The sequence below is a fragment of the Rhinatrema bivittatum genome, chromosome 5 (assembly GCF_901001135.1).
Source record: "Rhinatrema bivittatum chromosome 5, aRhiBiv1.1, whole genome shotgun sequence".
Lineage (NCBI taxonomy): Eukaryota > Metazoa > Chordata > Amphibia > Gymnophiona > Rhinatrematidae > Rhinatrema > Rhinatrema bivittatum.
The window spans coordinates 233,259,863-233,280,175 of record NC_042619.1 but is presented as its reverse complement, the minus strand read 5'-3'; the positions used below and the strand labels follow the sequence as shown (position 1 = coordinate 233,280,175).

At 44.4% G+C, this 20,313-nt stretch overlaps 1 protein-coding gene across 4 annotated transcripts in view; it reads left to right on the top strand.

Moving 5' to 3' along the window:
* The window catches only part of DYRK1A (dual specificity tyrosine phosphorylation regulated kinase 1A), a 696,908-nt gene that overhangs the window by 322,956 nt on the left and 353,639 nt on the right, over positions 1–20,313 (top strand). For 2 of the 4 annotated variants that reach the window (XM_029603453.1, XM_029603452.1), the window contains one exon: positions 17,911–18,107. In XM_029603453.1, the coding sequence (XP_029459313.1) occupies positions 17,911–18,107 (197 nt within the window). Of the gene's footprint in view, positions 1–17,910; positions 18,108–20,313 lie in introns of those variants that run through there. The other 2 variants (XM_029603455.1, XM_029603454.1) reach the window with 2 other exon arrangements.

The following is a 20,313-nucleotide window of genomic DNA, read 5'->3' as shown; positions in this document are numbered from 1 at the left end:
CACCTTGGAGGCACAAACACTCAAACACTCCTGGGGGAATTCAGCGCTACTGTGGAATGCAGATTTTGCACAGAATTCCTCTTTCCTGCAGATTTCCTCCCTCACCTCGCTGGAAGACTATTCAAAACCAGAAGGACAGCAGCCATCGCGGGATAGGCAGAAAATAGCAGAGGAGACCCTGGCATGCCACGAACGGAGCGTGTCCAGCAGCACACGCTCCGTCCGCGGCAAAGATGAAGGCCCGGCATGCCGTTCGCGGCGAAAAGGGAAAGTCCCCGTGTGCCGTGATCGGTGCGCCCAGGCCTTCATCTTCGCCGCGAACGGAGTGTGTGCCGCTGGATGCACTCCGTTCGCGGCATGCCGGGGTCTCTGCTGCTATTTTCTGCTCAAGGCGAAAATGAAAGGCCCCCGTGTGCCGTGAATGGTGCTCCGGGCCTTCATCTTTGCCACAAACGGCGCGCCGGGCCTTCATCTTCGCCGCAAACGGCGCGGGTCCCACAGCATGCCAGTGAGAGAGAATGTGTGTCGGGGAGGGTGAGAGAGAGCAGGAGGGTGTGAGAACATGGTGGGGGGGGGGGGGGGGGGGATACCGGTGAGAAAGAATGTGTGTGTTAGAGACGGGGGTGACAGAGCATGGTTGGTAAGAGGGGATGGGGAGGGTGTGAAAGAGAGCATGGGAGGTAAGAGAGGGTGGGAGGGGGGGGATGCTTGAGTATGGGTTTCAGAGAGAGGGAGCCTATATGAGGGGAGGGGAATGCCGGTGAGAGAGAATGTGTGTGTGAGAGAGGAGGGGGGGGGGGGGGGGTGGTGGGAGAATGTGAGAGACAGCTTGGTAAATAAACTTTGTCAGCCCTGGCTTTAGCAAATGTGCCTCCACATCCCTTGCCCTGGGTGAAAACAATTTAGTTTTTCCTTTTCAGCTAACGCTTCCATACAAGAGCATATGTGCCAATAAAAAGGCTTGCCGCCCGGGCGTAGAATGGGTACAGTTGCTAGTATTTAATAAAAGGGAAGGATTGGAGGTGGGTCCTAGGAATGTTTTTGCTTTTTAAACAACGAAACAAAAAAAAAAAAAAAAGAGAGATATGGGGAAACACAGAATGGCATGCTCGGGAAATGAGGTGCCATACAAAACAATTTTTTTTTTTGTGAGCACCCCTAATAGGTATTAAGATGATGGCAGGGGTGCATGTTTATTTTTGTACACAATACGTCTACTCCCTTTTTTCTCATATTGAGGAACTATGTTTTGTTATACTCCATCTCCTCTCCGCGAGGAACCTTGTTTTGTTTACTCTGTCTTTTCTTAGCTGCCTATCGTTACCCCCTCTCCCAGTTTTAACTTCCCTGTTAAAATGTAATTTTCCAAACTTAACCTGTTTACTACAAACCGACATGATGTCCACAACGAATGCCGGTATATAAAAATGTTTAAATAAATAAATAAATAAAAATACATTTTTTGGCAGATACTGTGTGCTGTTTGCTAATAGTGCGTTTGTGAGTTTTGGGGTTTTTCGGAGCTATTACTTGTTTAATTTTAAATGACATGAATCAAAAATGGGCATTTTTGATTGGGATTGAGTATTTGTTTAAAGTAGGCCCTATTGTTCTCTCATTGACATGTTGAGTTATATCCCAATTTCTATTCAAAGGCAACCTATATCTAAGGATTCCCTCTTATAGACGGCTGGTTACCAATCCACACAAATCCACTCACCTTGCACTGGAATTGGTTTCTATTGTAAAAAAATGCTTTATATATGACTTAAGGGGGCCCTGCATGAGAGGGGTGGTGTGGGACATCCCACAAAAGCTCAGTGGAAGCATGTAAAAAGCTCTGGAAGTTTCTGGACACATGCAGTGTTACATGTAGGAAAGAATAATCCAAACTATAGGTACATAATGCTGGAATCTATGTTAGGCGTTACCATCCAGGAAAAGGATTTTGGGATAATTTTGGACCAGTGCACAGTAGCAATCAAAAAAACAAATAGAATGTTAGATATTAGGAATGGAAAATCAAACAGAGGATATCACAGTGCCTCTGTACTGATCCAGTGTAATCACACATTGAGTATTTTGTGCAGTTCTAGTTGGCCCATCTCAAAAAACATACAGTAGAACTAGAAAAGATACAGAGAAGGGCAACTAAAATGATAGAATGAAACTGCTCCCCTGCGAGGAAAAGCTGAACAGGTTATAGGGCTCTTTAGCATGGAAAAGAAATGGCTAAGAAGGAGATATTATATAGGTCTATAAAATCTTGAGTGGGGTGGAATGGATAAGAGAGTGGTTATTATTTTTTCACCAAAAATTACTCCATGAAGCTAATAGGTAGTACATTTAACACAAATCAGAGTATTTTTTTTTCACTTGATGCACAAATACATTGTAGAATTTGATGCCAGATGACATTGTGAAAGCAGCTACTATAGTGGGGTTTAAAAAGGGTTTTGACAAGTTTCTAGAGGAAAAGTCATTAAATCACATGAGTGAGGGCACTCACAACATTGAGAATAAAGTACAACCATAAGTAAGAAATTGGTATCGTATGCAATGCTCAAATCAAGAACACCAGACTAGCTAGTGTGTGCTATGCATGACGCTGTGTAGACTTAAGCACTCATTACAATCATATAAGAACGCTCACATCTATTATTTCTTCTTTTTTAGAATTTGGTCTGACCCAGTATGACATTTAAGTTCTTATGTTGCTAGGTGTCATCAACAAGGCAAGAAGTTAAATAGGGAAAAATCACCTTGTTGGAGGCACGCAATCTGCACATAAGGATTTTGTCATTTGTATGGATTGCAAAACACATAGCATAATGCACTATTTCCTGTTTTTTCCCCTATAATTTTCATCCCCATTTTCTTTCTCTCCCCAACACCAGCTCTCCCATCCTTTTTGTCTCCTCCTAGGGACAATGCTTCATACTCCACTGTAGGTATGAATTAACTAAACTCAAATTATAATTAACTTAGCCAGCTGCCTGCATCACATGGACTTCTGCCTTCTCCTGTGCTTGTTAAATGGAGGGAGCTGTGACCTATTCATGTGTCTGTCCAACCCTCTCCCTTTATTTTAAAATTTGGAAGAGAGACTGGTGGGCTTTCAGTGCTTCCCATCTCTTCCTTTGACCATATGAGTCCTTTGTGTCCACACTGCCTATTCCATGGAGTTTGGTGTGCCACACAACATTTTTGTTAATATAGGACTGCCTTGGGCTTGAAAAGTTGGGAAACACTGCTATAAGTTAACAGCACTCTGATAACCAATAGGCTGCAGAAGGTGATTTAGAGCAGCAGCACTTGATAAGTACATCTTACCAACTCCTCTCATAGGCACTGTCTTTAATATTGAGCTCTTGACTGGAAAATGTTCATGCTGCTTGTGTACTATACAGTAATACACAAAGGGCATAGAATACTTCTAAATCAATTTTGAATTGTTGAAAGAAGTGTTTGCATTGGACAAATTTTTTACATATTCCAGCTTTGATGTTCTAACTTGTAGGCATTTGTATTTTACCATGCAAATATACTGAAGAAATATTGTACATCCTGCCCTAGAATTTTTAAAGTATGTGAGTATTGCATGTTAGAAGTTATTTTAGCACTGGAAAGCTAAGATAAAATGTTAAGATTTTTTTTTTATTTATTTACACTTTTTTTTTGCACTTTTTTTTTTTAAATGCAGCTTCCCTCCTGTTGGTTGGGGGTGGAACTGAAATAGCTACAAGTTTCCTCAGCTGCCAGTAATCAACTCCTTCAGTCGGTTGCATGTATTCTGATTGAGCATGGTATGGCAGAAAGCATGATTAAGGTTTTGTTTTTGTTAGCAAAATGACCTCATGTCAACATACTTTAGTAGAGAAATAAAGAAAGAATAAATCTCTCTAAAGTACAATAAATGAATGATTTTTATGAATACTAATTAATATTGTTGATAAAATAGATAACATTTCAGAGAAAATAATCAGTCCAAAAATTAGTTTCTGCTGTGACAGCTTTTTTTGAAAATCATCATTTTGGGTCAAAAAAATTCTTTCTCGCTCGCTCACTCTCTCGCTAGCGCTCTTGCTCGCCGCCCCCCCCCCCCCCCCCCCCAATATCTTTTTTTTGTGCAAATCCAAGCTTCAAACAGTTTCTAAAATATCTCACATGTGTATCCAAATTTTAAAATATTTCATTTTTTTAAGCAGCGTGATTTCCTCGAGATTCTCTAAAATCAAGCACCTAACTCTAGTTTCTGCTGTGAAACATGACAACAAATATTTATTCTCCCAGGACAAGCAGGATGGTAGTCCTCACATATGGGTGACGTCATCAGGCGGAGCCCTATTACGGAACACTTTTGTTCCGTAATAGGGCACACTGAGCATGCCACGAGTTATTTATTTATTTATGACCTTTTAATATACCGGCATTCATAGGATATATCACGCCGGTTTACAAAGAACTGAAGCAGGCAGAAAATACAAAAAACAGGGAGGGGATAGGGGGAGCAGGCAAGAAAAGGGTGAGAGAGGGGCAGGGCAAGGTCAGCGAGAAAGGATAGGGCAGATGGAGAGAGAGTAGCAAAAAACAATAATTGAGCAATATAAGAAATAAAAAACATAACTGTAACTGGGTTCTAAATTATACAATAAGGCGAGGTACTTATTTACATTAAATCTATAGAAGAATTACTTGTTTGGGTTATATCTTTAGCAAGACTGTATGTCTGGGAGGTGGGGGGGACGGGGGAGCAGGGGGGAGAGAAGCAGGGAGTAGAAGTGGGAGGGGAGAGCTTCCAGAGGCATGGGGGTTGAGGGCTGGCAGGGAGAAGGATGGTGGGAAAGGGGTGAAAGGAAGGAAGACTGTGGCAGAACAAATAGGGAGTGGGCTAAGTTTGATTGGTATCTGGGTAGGCTTGCCTGAAAAGCCAAGTCTTGATGCCTTTTTTGAAGGTATGTAAGGAGGGCTCCAGTCGTAGGTAATAGGGAAGTGAATTCCAGAGGGTGGGGCCGGCTATGGTGAATGCTCTTTCTCTGGTATTGGAGAGGTGTGCGGTTTTGAGGAGCAGGGTGTGCAAAGTACCTGCGAGGGCATTTCTGGTGGGTCGATTGGAGGTACGGAAGTGTGGCATGTCTTTAAGCCAAGCGGAATTGTTTTTATGTAGGGCATTGTGCAGGATGGTGAGGGTTTTATATTTAATATGGTATGGGATTGGTAGCCAGTGCAGGTCCTTTAGTATGGGGGTTATGTGTTCAGTCTTATGGGTATTAGTGGTAATTCTTGCCATCGCATTCTGAAGGATTTGTAGGGGTTTGATAGTAGATGCAGGGAGGCCTAACAGAAGGGAGTTGCAATAATCTAGTTTGGAAAGGATTGTAGACTGTAGGACTAAACGGAAATCATGGGCATGGAGGAGTGGTTTCAGTTTTTTAAGTATGTGGGGTTGGTAGAAATCTCCTTTTAATAGGGATTTGATGTGTGGCTTAAAATTGAGGTGTTGATCAAGTAGGATTCCTAGGTCTCTTACAGTGGGTGTAGGTGAATGGGTTAAGGTGGGGGCGGGAGCAGTGGGGAAGGAGGTGTACTTCGGTTGATTGGAAATGATGAGGATTTCAGTTTTATCTGCATTGAGTGCCAGGTGGAGGTTGGCCAATAGGGAGTTAATGGTGGAGAGGCAGGATTCCCAGTATTGTAGGGAGGTCTTGAGTGTAGTTTGAATGGGGATGAGGATTTGGACATCGTCAGCATACAGGAAGAAAGTCAGCCCTAGGTCGGAAAGAAGATGGCAGAGGGGGAGAAGATAGATATTGAAAAGTGTGGAGGATAGGGAGGATCCTTGTGGGACACCTTGTGTGAATGGGATGTGTGAAGAGGTACATTTATCGATTTGTACAAAGTATTCTCTGTGGTTAAGATAAGAGGAGAACCAAGATAGAGCGGTGCCAGTGATGCCTATTTCTGCCAGCCTGGAAAGCAGGATTTGGTGGTTAACAGTGTCAAAGGCTGCAGAGATGTCTAGGATGGCCAGGAGGTATGATTTCCCTTGGTCCATGCCAATGAGGATGGTGTCAGAGATTGCTAAAAGGAGATTTTCGGTATTATGACCTTTACGGAAGCTGAATTGCGAGGGGTGTAGGATATTGTGGTCCTCGAGGAAGTCAGTGAGTTGGATGTTGACTACCTTCTCGAGGATCTTTGAGATGAGAGGTAGGTTGGATATAGGTCTGTAGTTTGCTGGGGTCGTGGGATCAAGGGTGGGTTTTTTTTAGGAGGGGTTTGACTACAGCTAGTTCAAGGGGGTCTGGGACTTTGCCGGAGGTTAGTGAGCAGTTAATTATGTTTGCTATGGGTTTAGCAATAGTAGTGGGTATGGAGAGGAGGATTTTTGAGCGGATTGAGTCTGCTATGTGAGAGGCCGGTCTCATCTTTTTTAGGATAGATTCTATCTCTAGGGTGGATGTGTGTTCGAGGGACTCAAGGAGGTACCTGGTATTATTGGTGAGGGGGGTGGGGGTGGAGGAGGGCTTGGAGGGGAAACGTTGAAGGATGCTGTTGATTTTGCTCTGGAAATACCTTGCGATTTCTTCACATTTTATGTTGGTATTTCCTCCGTGGGAGGTGGGGGTGGGGGACTTAATAAGATCCGCAACATAGGAGAAAAGGGCATTGGGGTTGAATTGGTAGCCATGAATTCTGGAGGAATAGAAATCATGTTTGGCTTGGAGGGTGGCTTGGCGGTCGTTATGCAGGGTCTGTTTGTATATTGCTTTATGGGCAGGAGAGGGTTGTCTACGCCAGATGCGTTCCTTGGACCTGAGGTCTTTCTTTAATTGGTTGGTATACCAGGGTTGTTTTTCTCTCGATGAGAGGGGGATTTCTTTATGTACAATTGGGCAGAGTTCATCAGCTATGGTGGTTGTGATGTTATTCCATGATTGTAAGGCTGCGTCTGGATTGGAGAGGTCAAGGTTCTTGGTTGCATTTTCAAGTGCAAGGGCAAGTTCCTCTGAGGGGCATGTTTTACGAAAGGATATGGTTTTGTTCTGTGTTTGTGATATGCTGGTAGAGAGGGAGGCATTGACAATGAAGTAGTCTGACCAAGGGATTGGGGGGTGGGGGGGTGGAGGGGGTGTTGGGTGCTGAGATGTGGGAGTTAACGAAGAGGAGGTCAAGAGTATGACCAGCTCTATGTGTGGGTGTAGTGATAAGCTGTCTATAACCTAGGGCTTTAAGAGTGATCAATAGGGTTTCACATGCTGAGGTGATCGGGCTGGCATCTATGTGGAGATTAAAGTCGCCAAGTATGATGGCTGGGCGTTCGGGCTTAAGGTTGTCAACGATAAATTCTATGAGGGGGGATGGGTCATGGTCATGTATGCCAGGGGGGGCATAGATGAGGTATACCTGTAGAGTGGTAGATTTGAAGAGTCCTATCTCTAGTTTGGGAGGGGGTTGGGACGGTTGGAGTTTTAGGTTAAGGTATTTTTTGGCAGCCAGGAGTAAACCTCCACCTCTTTTTTTTTTGGGTCTCGGGATGGAGAAAATGTCATAGGTTTGTTGTGGGAGTTGGTTAAAGAAAACATGGTCTGTGTCCTTTAGCCATGTTTCCGTGATGGCACATAAGTCTAGGTTGTTGTCAGAGAGGATGTCATAGAGGATAGGTGCTTTTTTAAGGATAGATTGGGAGTTGAATAATGAAATGACTAGCGTGTGAGGGGTGAGATCAAGATGGGGATTAAGGATTTCCGGTGGCTGAAAGGATGGGTTTGGGAAGGGGTGGTTTTGCGTAGGGTGGGGTGGTGCACAATGGGGATTGTGGAGTGACACATGTCGGATCGTAAATAAAAGGAGGCAGGGAATGAAGAATCAGTTTGGGGAGCTGAGGTAAACCCACACAGTGGGATGAAAAAGGGAGTTAGAAGCAGGGTGGAGGAGTTATGCAGTTACATATGGCACAGTGTGATTAGGTTATGTAGTTTAACTGGAGTATGTGCTTGCAAAAAATTTTTTGTACTGTACAAATAGGAACTGCAGGAAACAAACATTAAGGGAGGATTATACAGTTAAAGGATTAAGCAGTTGGAATATGCACTTACACGGCTTTCAATATACAATTAATAAAAGGAAAGAAATAGCTGTGGCTATACAATTAACGTATCTGGATCAAGCATGTAAAGTATCAGGATCATACAATACTGTTTCAGTAGGTGGTGAGTGGGTTGTAGTAGAGCGGTTAGGCTGAGAGAGGAAGGCAGGTCTAGTGAGTAGGAGGTATCTAGTGCAGGGATGGGGGGCGAGAGTAAAGGGGAAGATAGTCACAAAGTTGGCACAAAGGGGCGCACTAAGGGGCAGGCCCCTTAGTCACGCTCCTTCGGCGCGAGACGCCAAGTGCTTGCCTGGTTCTTTTAAAGGTCTTTCTGTGTCGGATGTGAGGCACCAGGAGTTGGGCGGTCCTTCCGCGGCGATTCGGGCCGGGTGCAGGCAGAGAGGTAGGAGGGCCGCCTGAGGAATCGCTGGGCCTTGAACCTCGGGCTCCGGCTCGGACCCTGATGGGTTTCCCCTGCCGGATGCAGCGAGCTCAGAGAGCGAGGGTAGGGTCAGGTCGAGGGGCGGACACTGGGCGACGCACGGGTCGGCGCGGTCGGCGTTCGGTCGCAAAAGGGAGAGATCCGGGCTTGCCTGGTTCTTTTAAAGGTCTTTCTGTGTCGGATGTGAGGCACCAGGAGTTGGCGGTCCTTCCACGGCGATTCGGGCCGGGTGCAGGCAGAGAGGTAGGAGGGCCGCCTGAGGAATCGCTGGGCCTCGAGTCTCAGGCTCCGGCTCGGAGCCCGATGGGTCTCCCCTGCCGGGTGCAGTGAGCTCGGAGGGCGAGGGTAGCGTCAGGTCGAGGGGTGGATGCTGGCGACGCACTGGTCGGCGTGGTCGGCGTTCGGTCGCAAAGGGAGAGATCCGGGCTTGCCTGGTTCTTTTAAAGGTCTTTCTGTGCTGGATGTGTGAGGCACCAGGAGTGGGCGGTCCTTCCGTGGCGAATCGGGCCGGGTGCAGGCAGAGAGGTAGGAGGGCCGCCTGAGGAATCGCTGGGCTTCGGGCTCCGGCTCGGACCCCGATGGGTCTCCCCTGCCGGGTGCAGCGAGCTCGGAGGGCGAGGGTAGCGTCGGGTCGAGGGGCGAACACTGGCGATGCACAGGGGTCTCCCTTCAGTCTCTCTCTCTTTTTTTTTTTTTTTTTTCCCCCCGCGCTGCAGTTTGCCTCGCGTTTAGGAGATCTTTGAGATTATTATCACAACTTTTCCTCATGGAAACACTTGAAGTTTTACTTCACAAATAATTTCCCTACACGGATCTCCCTTCGCGTACATTTCATCGACGCTCAGTGAGTACTGTTTTCCGGTCGGTTTCTGTCACCTCACTATTGGTTCCCCTGGGTTACCAACCGAATTGTGGCCCTCTTTTCTCCCTATGTCTAACATCCTCGGTCCACCCCACGATGCCTGCGAGTGTCCTTGCGATCTTCCACCGGGGCTAGAGGGATTGGGACAGCCATGGTTCCTGTTGCTGCCAAGGCTGCAGTCAGTGCCCCTGTCAATGCCGTCGATACTATCGAATCTGCCATCGATACCTCCATCGATGCCCTCGGCTAAAGAAAATGCTTCATACTTCGGGTTCTAAACCAGAGCTCCTTGTAATCCTTGGGTGACAAACAATGCCAGGAGTAGTAGAGGCATGGTGACCGTCCGTTACCGACGCCATCCATGACATTGGTGGCATCTTCCTCTGGGCTGGAGAATGACCAGGCCGAGTACCGAGGGAAACATCGTTACTGCCACGGTAACCGTCCATCGCCGACACCATGCTGGACATTGGTGGCAGCATCCTCGGTGCTGGAGAATGACTGGGCCGAGCACAGAGGGAAACATCGTTGCCGGCACCGACATGGTTCAGCTTTGGGTGCCGGCACTGATATCGCACTGGCATCGTCCATTGAGCCAGTTGCGAAGCAGGCCCAGGTCCAAGAGTCTCCATGCTCCTCTGCACCCAAGGCACTGAGGCGTTCCCCACCTACTCCGGTGCCGGGTACTGAGCCACCACAAATTCTTGTGGAAGTGCCAGTAACGCCTAGCCTGTCTCCCCCTGTAGCTGCGCTATCCATACCAGCTTCCAGGCAGGAGCTGGACGTCCTCGTCTGTCAGGCTGTCCTTGATGCCTTCCGGAATCTACTAACACCGGAGCCATCGATATTCGCATCGTTGTGGCACCGCCTTGTTGTGGTACCTACCCAACGACAGCCTAAGTCATCGACACAGACTCGTTCTTCTGAGTCTCCAGGGACCCCTATACCTATCCCGGGATCCTTGAAGGACGATAGGCACTCTGATCCCACTTCGGCACCAATCCCATTGAGACCTAAGTAAAGGATGTGTCTGAAACCATCCCTTTCGACATGGCCACTAAAAAGGACCAGAAGTTTTCGGAAGGTTCTAGGTCATAACATTTTCCAAGAACCATATTGGTGTCACATATTGCTATTAACCAGCTATGTTTGACACAACACCAAGGGAACCTCTCTGCTATCCACATGAAATTCGAGCAATATGTGATTGCTTCGAAACATCCTCTCATTGCCAGCAACGGGACTCCATACTAGATGGTAACCTGTATTATAGCCCCTGATTTACGGCCCAAAGTCCAAGATAAACTAACTGATCTGTCATGCACCGCAGATAATCTCTTCGAGCACAAGGTCCAGCAGACAGTGGCTCAATTGCAAGACCACTGCGAGACCCTGCGACAGCTCTCTACGTTTCTTGCACAGCAAAAAGGGATGCTAGAAGGACCTTTTACTGCTCACGCATGAGACCAACTGATATCCAGATCACACCAGCTCCACCAGTTGGGCAGGCTCCTGCATTTTTCAACCTTGCCAGACAACAGAACGGCCATCCCACTGAGGACCAGGGTTTGGGAGACCGTTCCCTAGACACAACAAGGCAGAGGATTTTAATCCCGCTATTTCCTACTTTCAAAGAAAACAGGCGACCTCCGCCCATCCTGGACCTCAGAAATCTCAACAAATTTCTTCAGAAAGAAAAATTCAGAATGGTGTCTCTCGGCATCATGCTTCCCCTACTACTACAAGAGGGTTGCCTCTATTCTCTGAACTTTCTATACGCTTCATAGTGAGTCAACAACATTTCCAATATCAAGTTCTGCCACTTGAACTAGCTTAGACAACTTGTGTATTTCACCAAATGCCTAGCAGTGACTGCTGCTCATCTACAAAGAACAGTATTCACGTGCTTCCTTACCTGAACGACTGCCTAATATGGAGTCAATCCAAACAAGGAGCTCTAAATTCTCGAAGACTCACTATAAATCTACTAAATTTGGCTGGGATTTCTGATCAACTACCATAAATCCCTTTTGGAGCAGATCTGGGCACTACAGTCACAACGGCCTTCCTGCCCAACAGCCATGCAGACATCCTATCAAATTGTCCACATCTCTGCGCGCATGCAACATAGCCTCAGCCCATCAATTCTTTCATTGCTGGGCCACGATTTCCATGATCCACGTCACTCCTATGGCCAGACAAACCATGAGAAAAACTCAGTGGATTTTAAAATTTCAGTGGCTCTAAGCTGTTCAGCTGCTTTTGTCCCTGATCCACATCACCGATCCAGTACCAAATCCTCAGATGATCTTGGCCACGGTGCAGCCAACTTGGGTTGGAAAGCTCGTATCAACACCCTCCAAACCCAAAATGCGTAGACTCTGCTCCATGAAAAGTCTCAGATCAACTTCCTGGAGTTTCGAGCTATGCGTTATGCCCTTTATACCTTCAAACACTGCCTCTCTCACAAAACTTTGTGGATACAGACAGACAACATAGTGCAATGTGGTACTTAACTAACAGGGATGCACATGCTCTTATCTGCTCTGCCAGGAAGCTGCACAGTTCTTTGCTTGGGCCCTTGCATACTCTATGCATCTCCGGGCCACTTATCTAACAGGCATACCGGACATACTAACAGACCATCTCAATCGATGTCTCCATCTCCACAAGTGAATCCATATGTAGCGAGCAAAATCTTCTAGCGCTGAGGTCAACCAACCATCGACCTCTTGCTTCCGAATCCAACCACAGAGTGGACAGATTCTGCTCCCTACACAGGCATCGAAATGCGTTAGCCATGGGCACCTTTGCTCGCCCCTCCAACAAAGGCCTCCTATATGCGTCTCTTCCGATACTGCTCATAGCCAAAAGTCTCGTGAAGCTACAGCAGGACAGGTTTTCAATGATTCTCATAACACCATACTGGCCTTGACAAGTATGCTTCCCCATACTTCTCAACATATCACTCCAGGAACCAATTCACCTGCCCACAGGTCAATCATAACACAGACTCACTGATATTCTCAGGTACTTGTAGCTTCATGACAACCTTCCACACGTAAATCTTACCATTCGAAATGGGCAAGATTTACCAAATGGTATGCCCAAAAAGGTATTGGCCCCTTTTTCCTGCCCCACTCCATCTCTATTAGACCGAGGGGTTAAAGGGGCTCTTAGAGAAGATAAGGCCATTGCAGAAAGACTAAATGCATTCTTTGCTTCCGTGTTTACTAATGAGGATATTGGGGAGATACCAGTTCCGGAGATGGTTTTCAGGGGTGATGAGTCAGATGAACTGAATGAAATCACTGTGAACCTGGAAGATATAGAAGGCCAGATTGACAAACTAAAGAGTAGCAAATCAGGTATGCATCCTAGGGTACTGAAGGAACTAAAAAATGAAATTTCTGATCTATTAGTTAAAATTTGTAACCTATCATTAAAATCATTCATTGTACCTGAAGACTAGAGGGTGGCCAATGTAACCCCAATATTTAAAAAAGGCTGCAGGGGCAATCCGGGTAACTATAGACCAGTGAGCCTTACTTCAGTGCCGGGAAAAATAGTGGAAACTATTCTCAAGATCAAAATTTGTAGAGCATATAGAAAAACATGGTTTAATGGAACACAGTCAACATGGATTTACCCAAGGGAAGTCTTGCCTAACAATTCTGCTTCATTTATTTGAAGGGGTTATAAAACATGTGGATAAAGGTGAACCGGTAGATGTAGTGTATTTGGATTTTCAGAAGGCGTTTGACAAAGTCCCTCATGAGAGGCTTCTACGTAAACTAAAAAGTCATGGGATAGGAGGCGATGTCCTTTCGTGGATTACAAGCTGGTTAAAAGACAGGAAACAGAGAGTAGGATTAAATGGTCAATTTTCTCAGTGGAAAAGGGTAAACAGTGGAGTGCCTTAGGGATCTGTACTTGGACCGGTGCTTTTCAATATATATATATAAATGATCTGGAAAGGAATATGACGAGTGAGGTTATCAAATTTGCGGATGATACAAAATTATTCAGAGTAGTTAAATCACAAGCAGATTGTGATAAACTGCAGGAAGACCTTGTGAGACTGGAAAATTGGGCATCAAAATGGCAGATGAAATTTAATGTGGATAAGTGCAAGGTGATGCATATAGGGAAAAATAACCCATGCTGTAGTTACACAATGTTAAGTTCCATATTAGGTGCTACAACCCAAGAAAGAGATCCAGGCGTCATAGTGGATAACACATTGAAATCGTCGGTCCAGTGTGCTGCAGCAGTCAAAAATCAAACAGAATGTTGGGAATTATTAGAAAGGGAATGGTGAATAAAACAGAAAATGTCATAATGCCTCTGTATCGCTCCATGGTGAGACCGCACCTTGAATACTGTGTACAATTCTGATCGCCGCTTCTCAAAAAAGATATAATTGTAATGGAGAAGGTACAGAGAAGGGCAACCAAAATGATAAAGGGGATGGAGCAGCTCCCCTATGAGGAAAGGCTGAAGAGATTAGGGCTGTTCAGCTTGGAGAAGAGACGGCTGAGGGGGGAGATATGATAGAGGTTTTTAAGATCATGAGAGATCTTGAACGAGTAGATGTGAATTGGTTATTTACACTTTCGAATATTAGAAGGACTAGGGGGCATTCCATGAAGTTAGCAAGTAGCACATTTAAGACTAATTGGAGAAAATTCTTTTTCACTCAATGCACAATAAAGCTCTGGAATTTGTTGCCAGAGGATGTGGTTAGTGTAGCTGGATTCAAAAAAGGTTTGGATAAGTTCTTGGAGGAGAAGTCCATTAATCAAGTTTACTTAGGGAATAGCTACTGCTATTAAATGCATCAGTAGCATGGGATCATCTGAGTGTTTGGGTAATTGCCAGGTTCTTCTGGCTGGTTTGTCCTCTATTAGAAACAGGATGCTGGGCTTGATGGACCCTTAGTCTTGACCCAACATGGCAGTTTCTTATGTTCTTATGTTCTTATTCTGGTCCTCATACATCCTCCGCACGAGTACACCTCAGTTCCATTTCAGCGTACCACCAGGGAGTAGGGGATCCCCTGTTAACAGCTCATCCCCTTAAGAGTCGGCTTATCATGGGTTTTCTACAACTTAAGCCTACTCTACGATCACCGGTTACAGAATGGGGCCTGAATGTAGTGCTTAGAAGGCTCATGCATTCCCCGTTCAAGCCTTTGCATTCCTATAACATTAAAACTCTAACATGGAAAATACTTTTCCTTGTAGCCATCACCTCTGATAAAGGGTCAGTGAGTTACAAGCCCTTGTTGCATACTCACCCGACACTAGGTTCCTCTGTGACCAAGTGATCCTCTGTACTTGAATTTCTTCTTAAGGTGGACCCAGCCTCTCGCCTTACTCAATCTATAGTCTGCCAACTCTTTCCCAAGGCCTCTCTCTCACCAGGGTGAGAGGATTTTGCACACTTTGGATGGTAAATGTGCACTTGCATTCTATCTAGACTGCACTGCACTCCATAGGAAATCCACCCAACTCTTTGCTTCTTTGACAAAGACAAGCTGCGAGTTGCAGTGGGCAAACAAACTCTCTCCAACTGGCTAGCAGACTGTATTGAATTCTGCTATGAGGAAGCAGGCCTTCCTCTCCAGGGGTGAGTGCAGGCACATTTTGTAAGGGCCATGGCAACATCGGTAGCACACTATTGTTAAGTACCAATTGCTGACATTTGCTAGGCTGCGAAATGGAGCTGTCTTCACATATTCGCAGCTCGCTACTGCTTAGATATTGAAGTCCATCAAAACTCTGCCTTTGGCCAATCTGTCTTGAAAAACTTTGTTCCAGTATTATCCCCAACTCTTTCCTCTACCACCTGCTGTGATTTCAGGCTGCCTCATCATTGCCAATAGCACCCCAATTTATTGTGCCTGCTGCACGAGTTGTCTGCTATTGGCCTGTTGTAATATGAGGCAGCCTGTAGCTTGCTGATCACCCATATGTGAGGACTACCATCCTGCTTGTCCTGGGAGAAAGCAGAGTTGCTTACCTGTAACAGGTGTTCTCCCAGGACAGCAGGATGTAGTCCTCACGAAACCCACCTGCCACCCCGAGGAGTTGGGTCTGCTTACATTTATTATTTTATTTTTTTGATCAAGCTTTTTGCTACAAACGAGACTGAAGAGAGACCCCTGTGGACACAGGGATCATGGCATGTTGGGCATGCTCAGTGTGCCAGTCAAAGTTTCTAGAAATTTTGACAAAAGAGTTCCGTAATAGGGCTCCGCCTGATGACCTCACCCATATGTGAGGTCTACATCCTGTTGTCCTGGGAGAACACCTGTTACAGGTAAGCAACTCTGCTATCTGGAAACTTAAAATATTTTTGTAACCAGCAACACAGTAGACTCTAATGCTGGTTCACGGGATATTGTTCTAAGATTGGTTCATGCAGCATTTGTGGATCTTTTTCACTCTAATAATCATTTCTTTAAAAAAAAATATTTCTTTAAAACTTTTTTCTGTTAGCAATATTAATTAGTAATAGTAATTCAGTTGTAATTTAAAGAGGTATATCCTTTATTTTTCTACCTCAAGGTTTATAATTTTGGGATATAACTTTATTTTGGTATTACTGCCACATATATATATATATATATATTTTTTTTTTTTTAACATACTTTAATAGATATCTGGAAACTGACCTGTAAGATCATTTTGCTATAGTGACTGTCATTTTTAGGAAGGTGAAATACCCCAATCAGTAAAATGGATGCCTGAGCCTCTTACTGATTCTTTTGACAATGAACACAGATCATCATCGTAGTTTATGTATCATCATGCTTTTCCACTCTAAGAGTTCAAACTGTTTTACAGGGAGATTATAAAAGAAATCCATCAATCCAAATAGCGAGTTATAGTAAGCAATTCAGTACTAAAATTCTAGTTGGACAAAAATAGGGGAGTAGAAGAGAATACTATTTGCATATCGTAGGAATTATTGCACTGCTCAGGCATACCAGATATGGTTGTGTGGACTAGAAAGTATGCATTTTGGTTGAGTGGAGGGCAGAGATCTGATTAATTAACAGTATTGTGATTTCTGTGGGCTAGGGAAGGGCATCAGGTGTCTCAAGAGTCAGGCTGCGAGCCAGACAGACTTTAAATAAGAAGCAAATCAGCCATTGCAATTTGCTTCAACTTTAAATTAGTTCAGCCTAGTTAGAATTACATTGTGTGTACTGGTTATTATTCCATAGCATCTAGAAAAACTTCAGATTCTTTAAAATCTGATTTGGGCATTCTAAAAGTTTTTTGGATATAGATTTAAGTTTGCAAGCTAGGCTTATGTGAGTATATTCTTCAGTGATTTTCAATATATTTCTCTTTCCACTGATCTAATTTATACATATCTTATGTAATATTAATGTGAAGAAATAGGAGTCAGTTAATAATTATATTTATTGCAATTCTTTCTTTTGGTTCTTTTTAATTTTGTTATTGTTTTTCCAAGGTACTTCCAGGGGCAAGGCATCCTCACAACTCATCAGTGTATTGATAAAGATGTTAAAATATGGTATAATGTCCTTTAAAAGAAATGAGTGAAGAGTAGAATGCCACAATATTTGCCTTTGTTTAGGGAAACTAGTTTTGCTTTCTCTGCAGTGGTTAACATTTGGAAGAGCTTGTAAATCATGCAGAGTACTATTTTTCAACTACATATTTATTTATTTAATTCAAATTTATAAACCGCCTTACCAGTTTAGATAAATCGTCCAAGGCTCTGTACATAAGTTGAATGTTTACCTGTTAGTGTACTGTATTATATAGTACAAAAAACCTACCCAAGGCTAAAACTTTCCTTGGTTAAATTTTGTGGTATTCTGGATATTTTACAAGTCTCTCACTCCAACATTTTTTTATGTTTTTAATTCTAAGAAGATTAAGCAATGGGTTCAGTTGTCAGAAAGGAAAATAGAGTTCTCAGTTTATTCTAGGTTGAAGTAGTTGCAATGTAATAGAAAACAGAAGGTACCATATTAGTTTAACAAAAAATAAATTAATTGAAAGAAAACCAGCAAAGTATTTGGCTAGATATAATCTTGATATGGGTAAGTAATGTTTTTAAAAAGGTAAGCTTTTAGGACTACTAAGGTCCTTTCTTGAGGTATTGTGCATTCACACTGAATCACTTAGCTTTTTTGTTGCTACATTAAAACGCTGTTTTAAAATTGGCAATAGCATCATGAGGGAATAAATTGTAGTATAGCTGATGATTTTGTTTTTCTACATTCATCTGATGTTTTTCAGCTAGCAAGTTGAAGAATTGCCAGTGCAACAGTTTTTCTTATTGAGTATTTTGTGGATTGGTGTGCAGTTTTAGTTCACATATTATAATGTTTTTATGTCCATATTGGAAAGGGGTTGAGAAAGATATGTAACCTAAGATATGTTGAGAGAAAACAGGAGAAACATAGATATGAGAAGGAGCTGAAATGTTGCATAGATTGTGTTTTTCTGAAATCTTACAATATTTTTCTAGGCGGCGAGACTTCAGCATGCAAACCTTCATCTGTACGGCTTGCACCATCGTTTTCATTCCATGCTGCTGGCCTCCAAATGGCTGGACAGATGCCGCACTCACATCAGTATAGTGACCGTCGCCAGCAGAACTTAAATGACCAACAGGTTTCTGCCTTATCTTACACTGACCAGATCCAACAACCTCTAACGACTCAGGTATGTGATTTTAGAATAAACACTTTAGTATGTAGTTTAGAATCTTGTTTTTCCTTAAGAATTTTAGAGCAAAAATGGTGAGACATTTTATATCTCCATAATCTAATTTTTATGTTCGTATTAGGTGTGTTTGTCTTTTTGATTCTTTATTTTTCCCCCACAAGTTTTTCAGCTTTAAAATTCCTTAGGTATATCAGATCTTTAGAGGGATAGCCGTGTTAGTCTCGTGTAGCAAACATGACAAAAGGTTGGTGGCACCTTGTAGACTAATTTATTGAGGCATGAGCTTTTGAGGACAGAGTCTACTTTGATACATGAAATGTAGTGCAAGAGGTGAGTAAAATATATGGAGGTGGGAGAGGGGAGAAGATGATACAGAACAAAGAGAAGGTACCCACCTCCTGCACTATGCTTCATGCATCTGATGACGTGAACTCTATCCCCAAAAGCTCATGCCTCAGTATGTATTAGTGCACAAGGTACCACCTGCCTCTTATTTTAGGTAAGTGAGACCTAGTTAAATTATAGTACATTAATTTATCCCAGGGCAAGCAGGAAGATAGTCCTCACATATGGGTGACGTCACTGGACGGAGCCCTAACGCAGAAAACGTTTGTCAAAATTTCTAGAAACTTTTGACTGGCCCACCGAGCATGCCATTATCCCTTGAGCCACAGGGATCTCCCTTCAGTCTTCTTTTTTCCGCACTGCAGTTAGCTTCGCAGTTAAGGAGCCCTGTGTGGTACGTCACACATTTTTTCCTCATGGAAAAAGTTCAAAAAAATTCTCAATTTTTCCCCTTCATAGGGATCTCCCATTTTTACATTGATTGGTGAGTAAACCCTTTTGTGGTTGATACCTTTCCATCAGGTTTTGTTGCCAGAAGGTTGTTGACGGCTGTCCGGCCTTCAAACAATTATTTGTAATGGCAACCGGGTTCAAAAAATGCCCAAATTGTCCTCAGACAATGTCAGTTACTGACCCCCATGTCAAGTGTGTCCTTTGTTTGTGCCGGGACATAGTTTAACTGCATGCCCTCAATGTGCCGAAATGACGGCTAAAGGCAGATGGGCCTGTCTGGGAAAGATGGAAAGCCTTTTCCATGTTCAACTTCTTCCATTGACCTCGACGTTGACGCAGTCGTCGCGGGCAGGAGAGGCTAAAGAAATAGTCATTAAAACCAAGCGGCGTGAATGAAGTGGTGACTACCCGTCCCCGACGCCATCACGGTCCTCGATAAAATCAACTTCGGTGTTGGAAAAGAAAGGTACAGAGCACCGAGAGAAACATCGGCACCGGCATTGACGGATTTCCACGCCCGATGTCGGCTCGATTCCCGGGATGGCTCCGATAACCATCGAGCCACCACAGAAGAGAGTTCGGGCAGAGGAGCCATCTATGCCTTCGATGCCTCTTAATCCAAGGCGATCCCCACCGATATCGGGATCTGTGGAAGAGCAGGCTCTGCCTTCTCTGCTACCCCCCCCTATAGCTGCTCTGATCTCACCAGCTATAAGGGAGGAACTGGACAGGTTCATCCGCCAGGCAGTAGTCCAATCTCTTCGGGATCTCCATCCACCAGTGCCGATGCCAGCACCGACACAGACACCGGAGCCATCAGTGTTTACACCATTACTCGAAGGAATCAATGCCTTGATTGGTGCCCTGCCGATGCAACCATCGAAACCAATGACACCGATACCAATTCCCGGTTCTTCGGAGGATGAAGCCTCAGGTTTTACCTTTACTATTGCCTGAGCCAATACCAGGGCCATTGGGTATCTCTCAACCGAGGCTTCAGACTATTCCATTGGTGCCATCGATTCCGCAGCCACCTCCATCGATGCCACCGATGCCTCATCCTAAACCACCAATGCCTTTACATCCTTCGATGCCATTTCTTCCTCCTCATTCCACTCCTCCACATTCCACTCCTCCACATCATCCCTCATCGGATACCTGGTAGGATGTGGATACCGATTCCTCCTCTGAAGATGTGTTATCTGACCCATCTCCACCAGAAGAGAGGAGAAAGTCACCTCCAGAGGACCTCTCCTTTTCCAATTTTGACAAGGAAGTGTCTTATACAATTCCAATCCAGTTATTAACTGAAGAAGATACAAGACATAAAACTCTGCAGGTTCTACAGTTTGTAGATCCCCCCCCCCCCGGAAGTACTTGCCATCCCAGTCCATGAAGTCCTAGT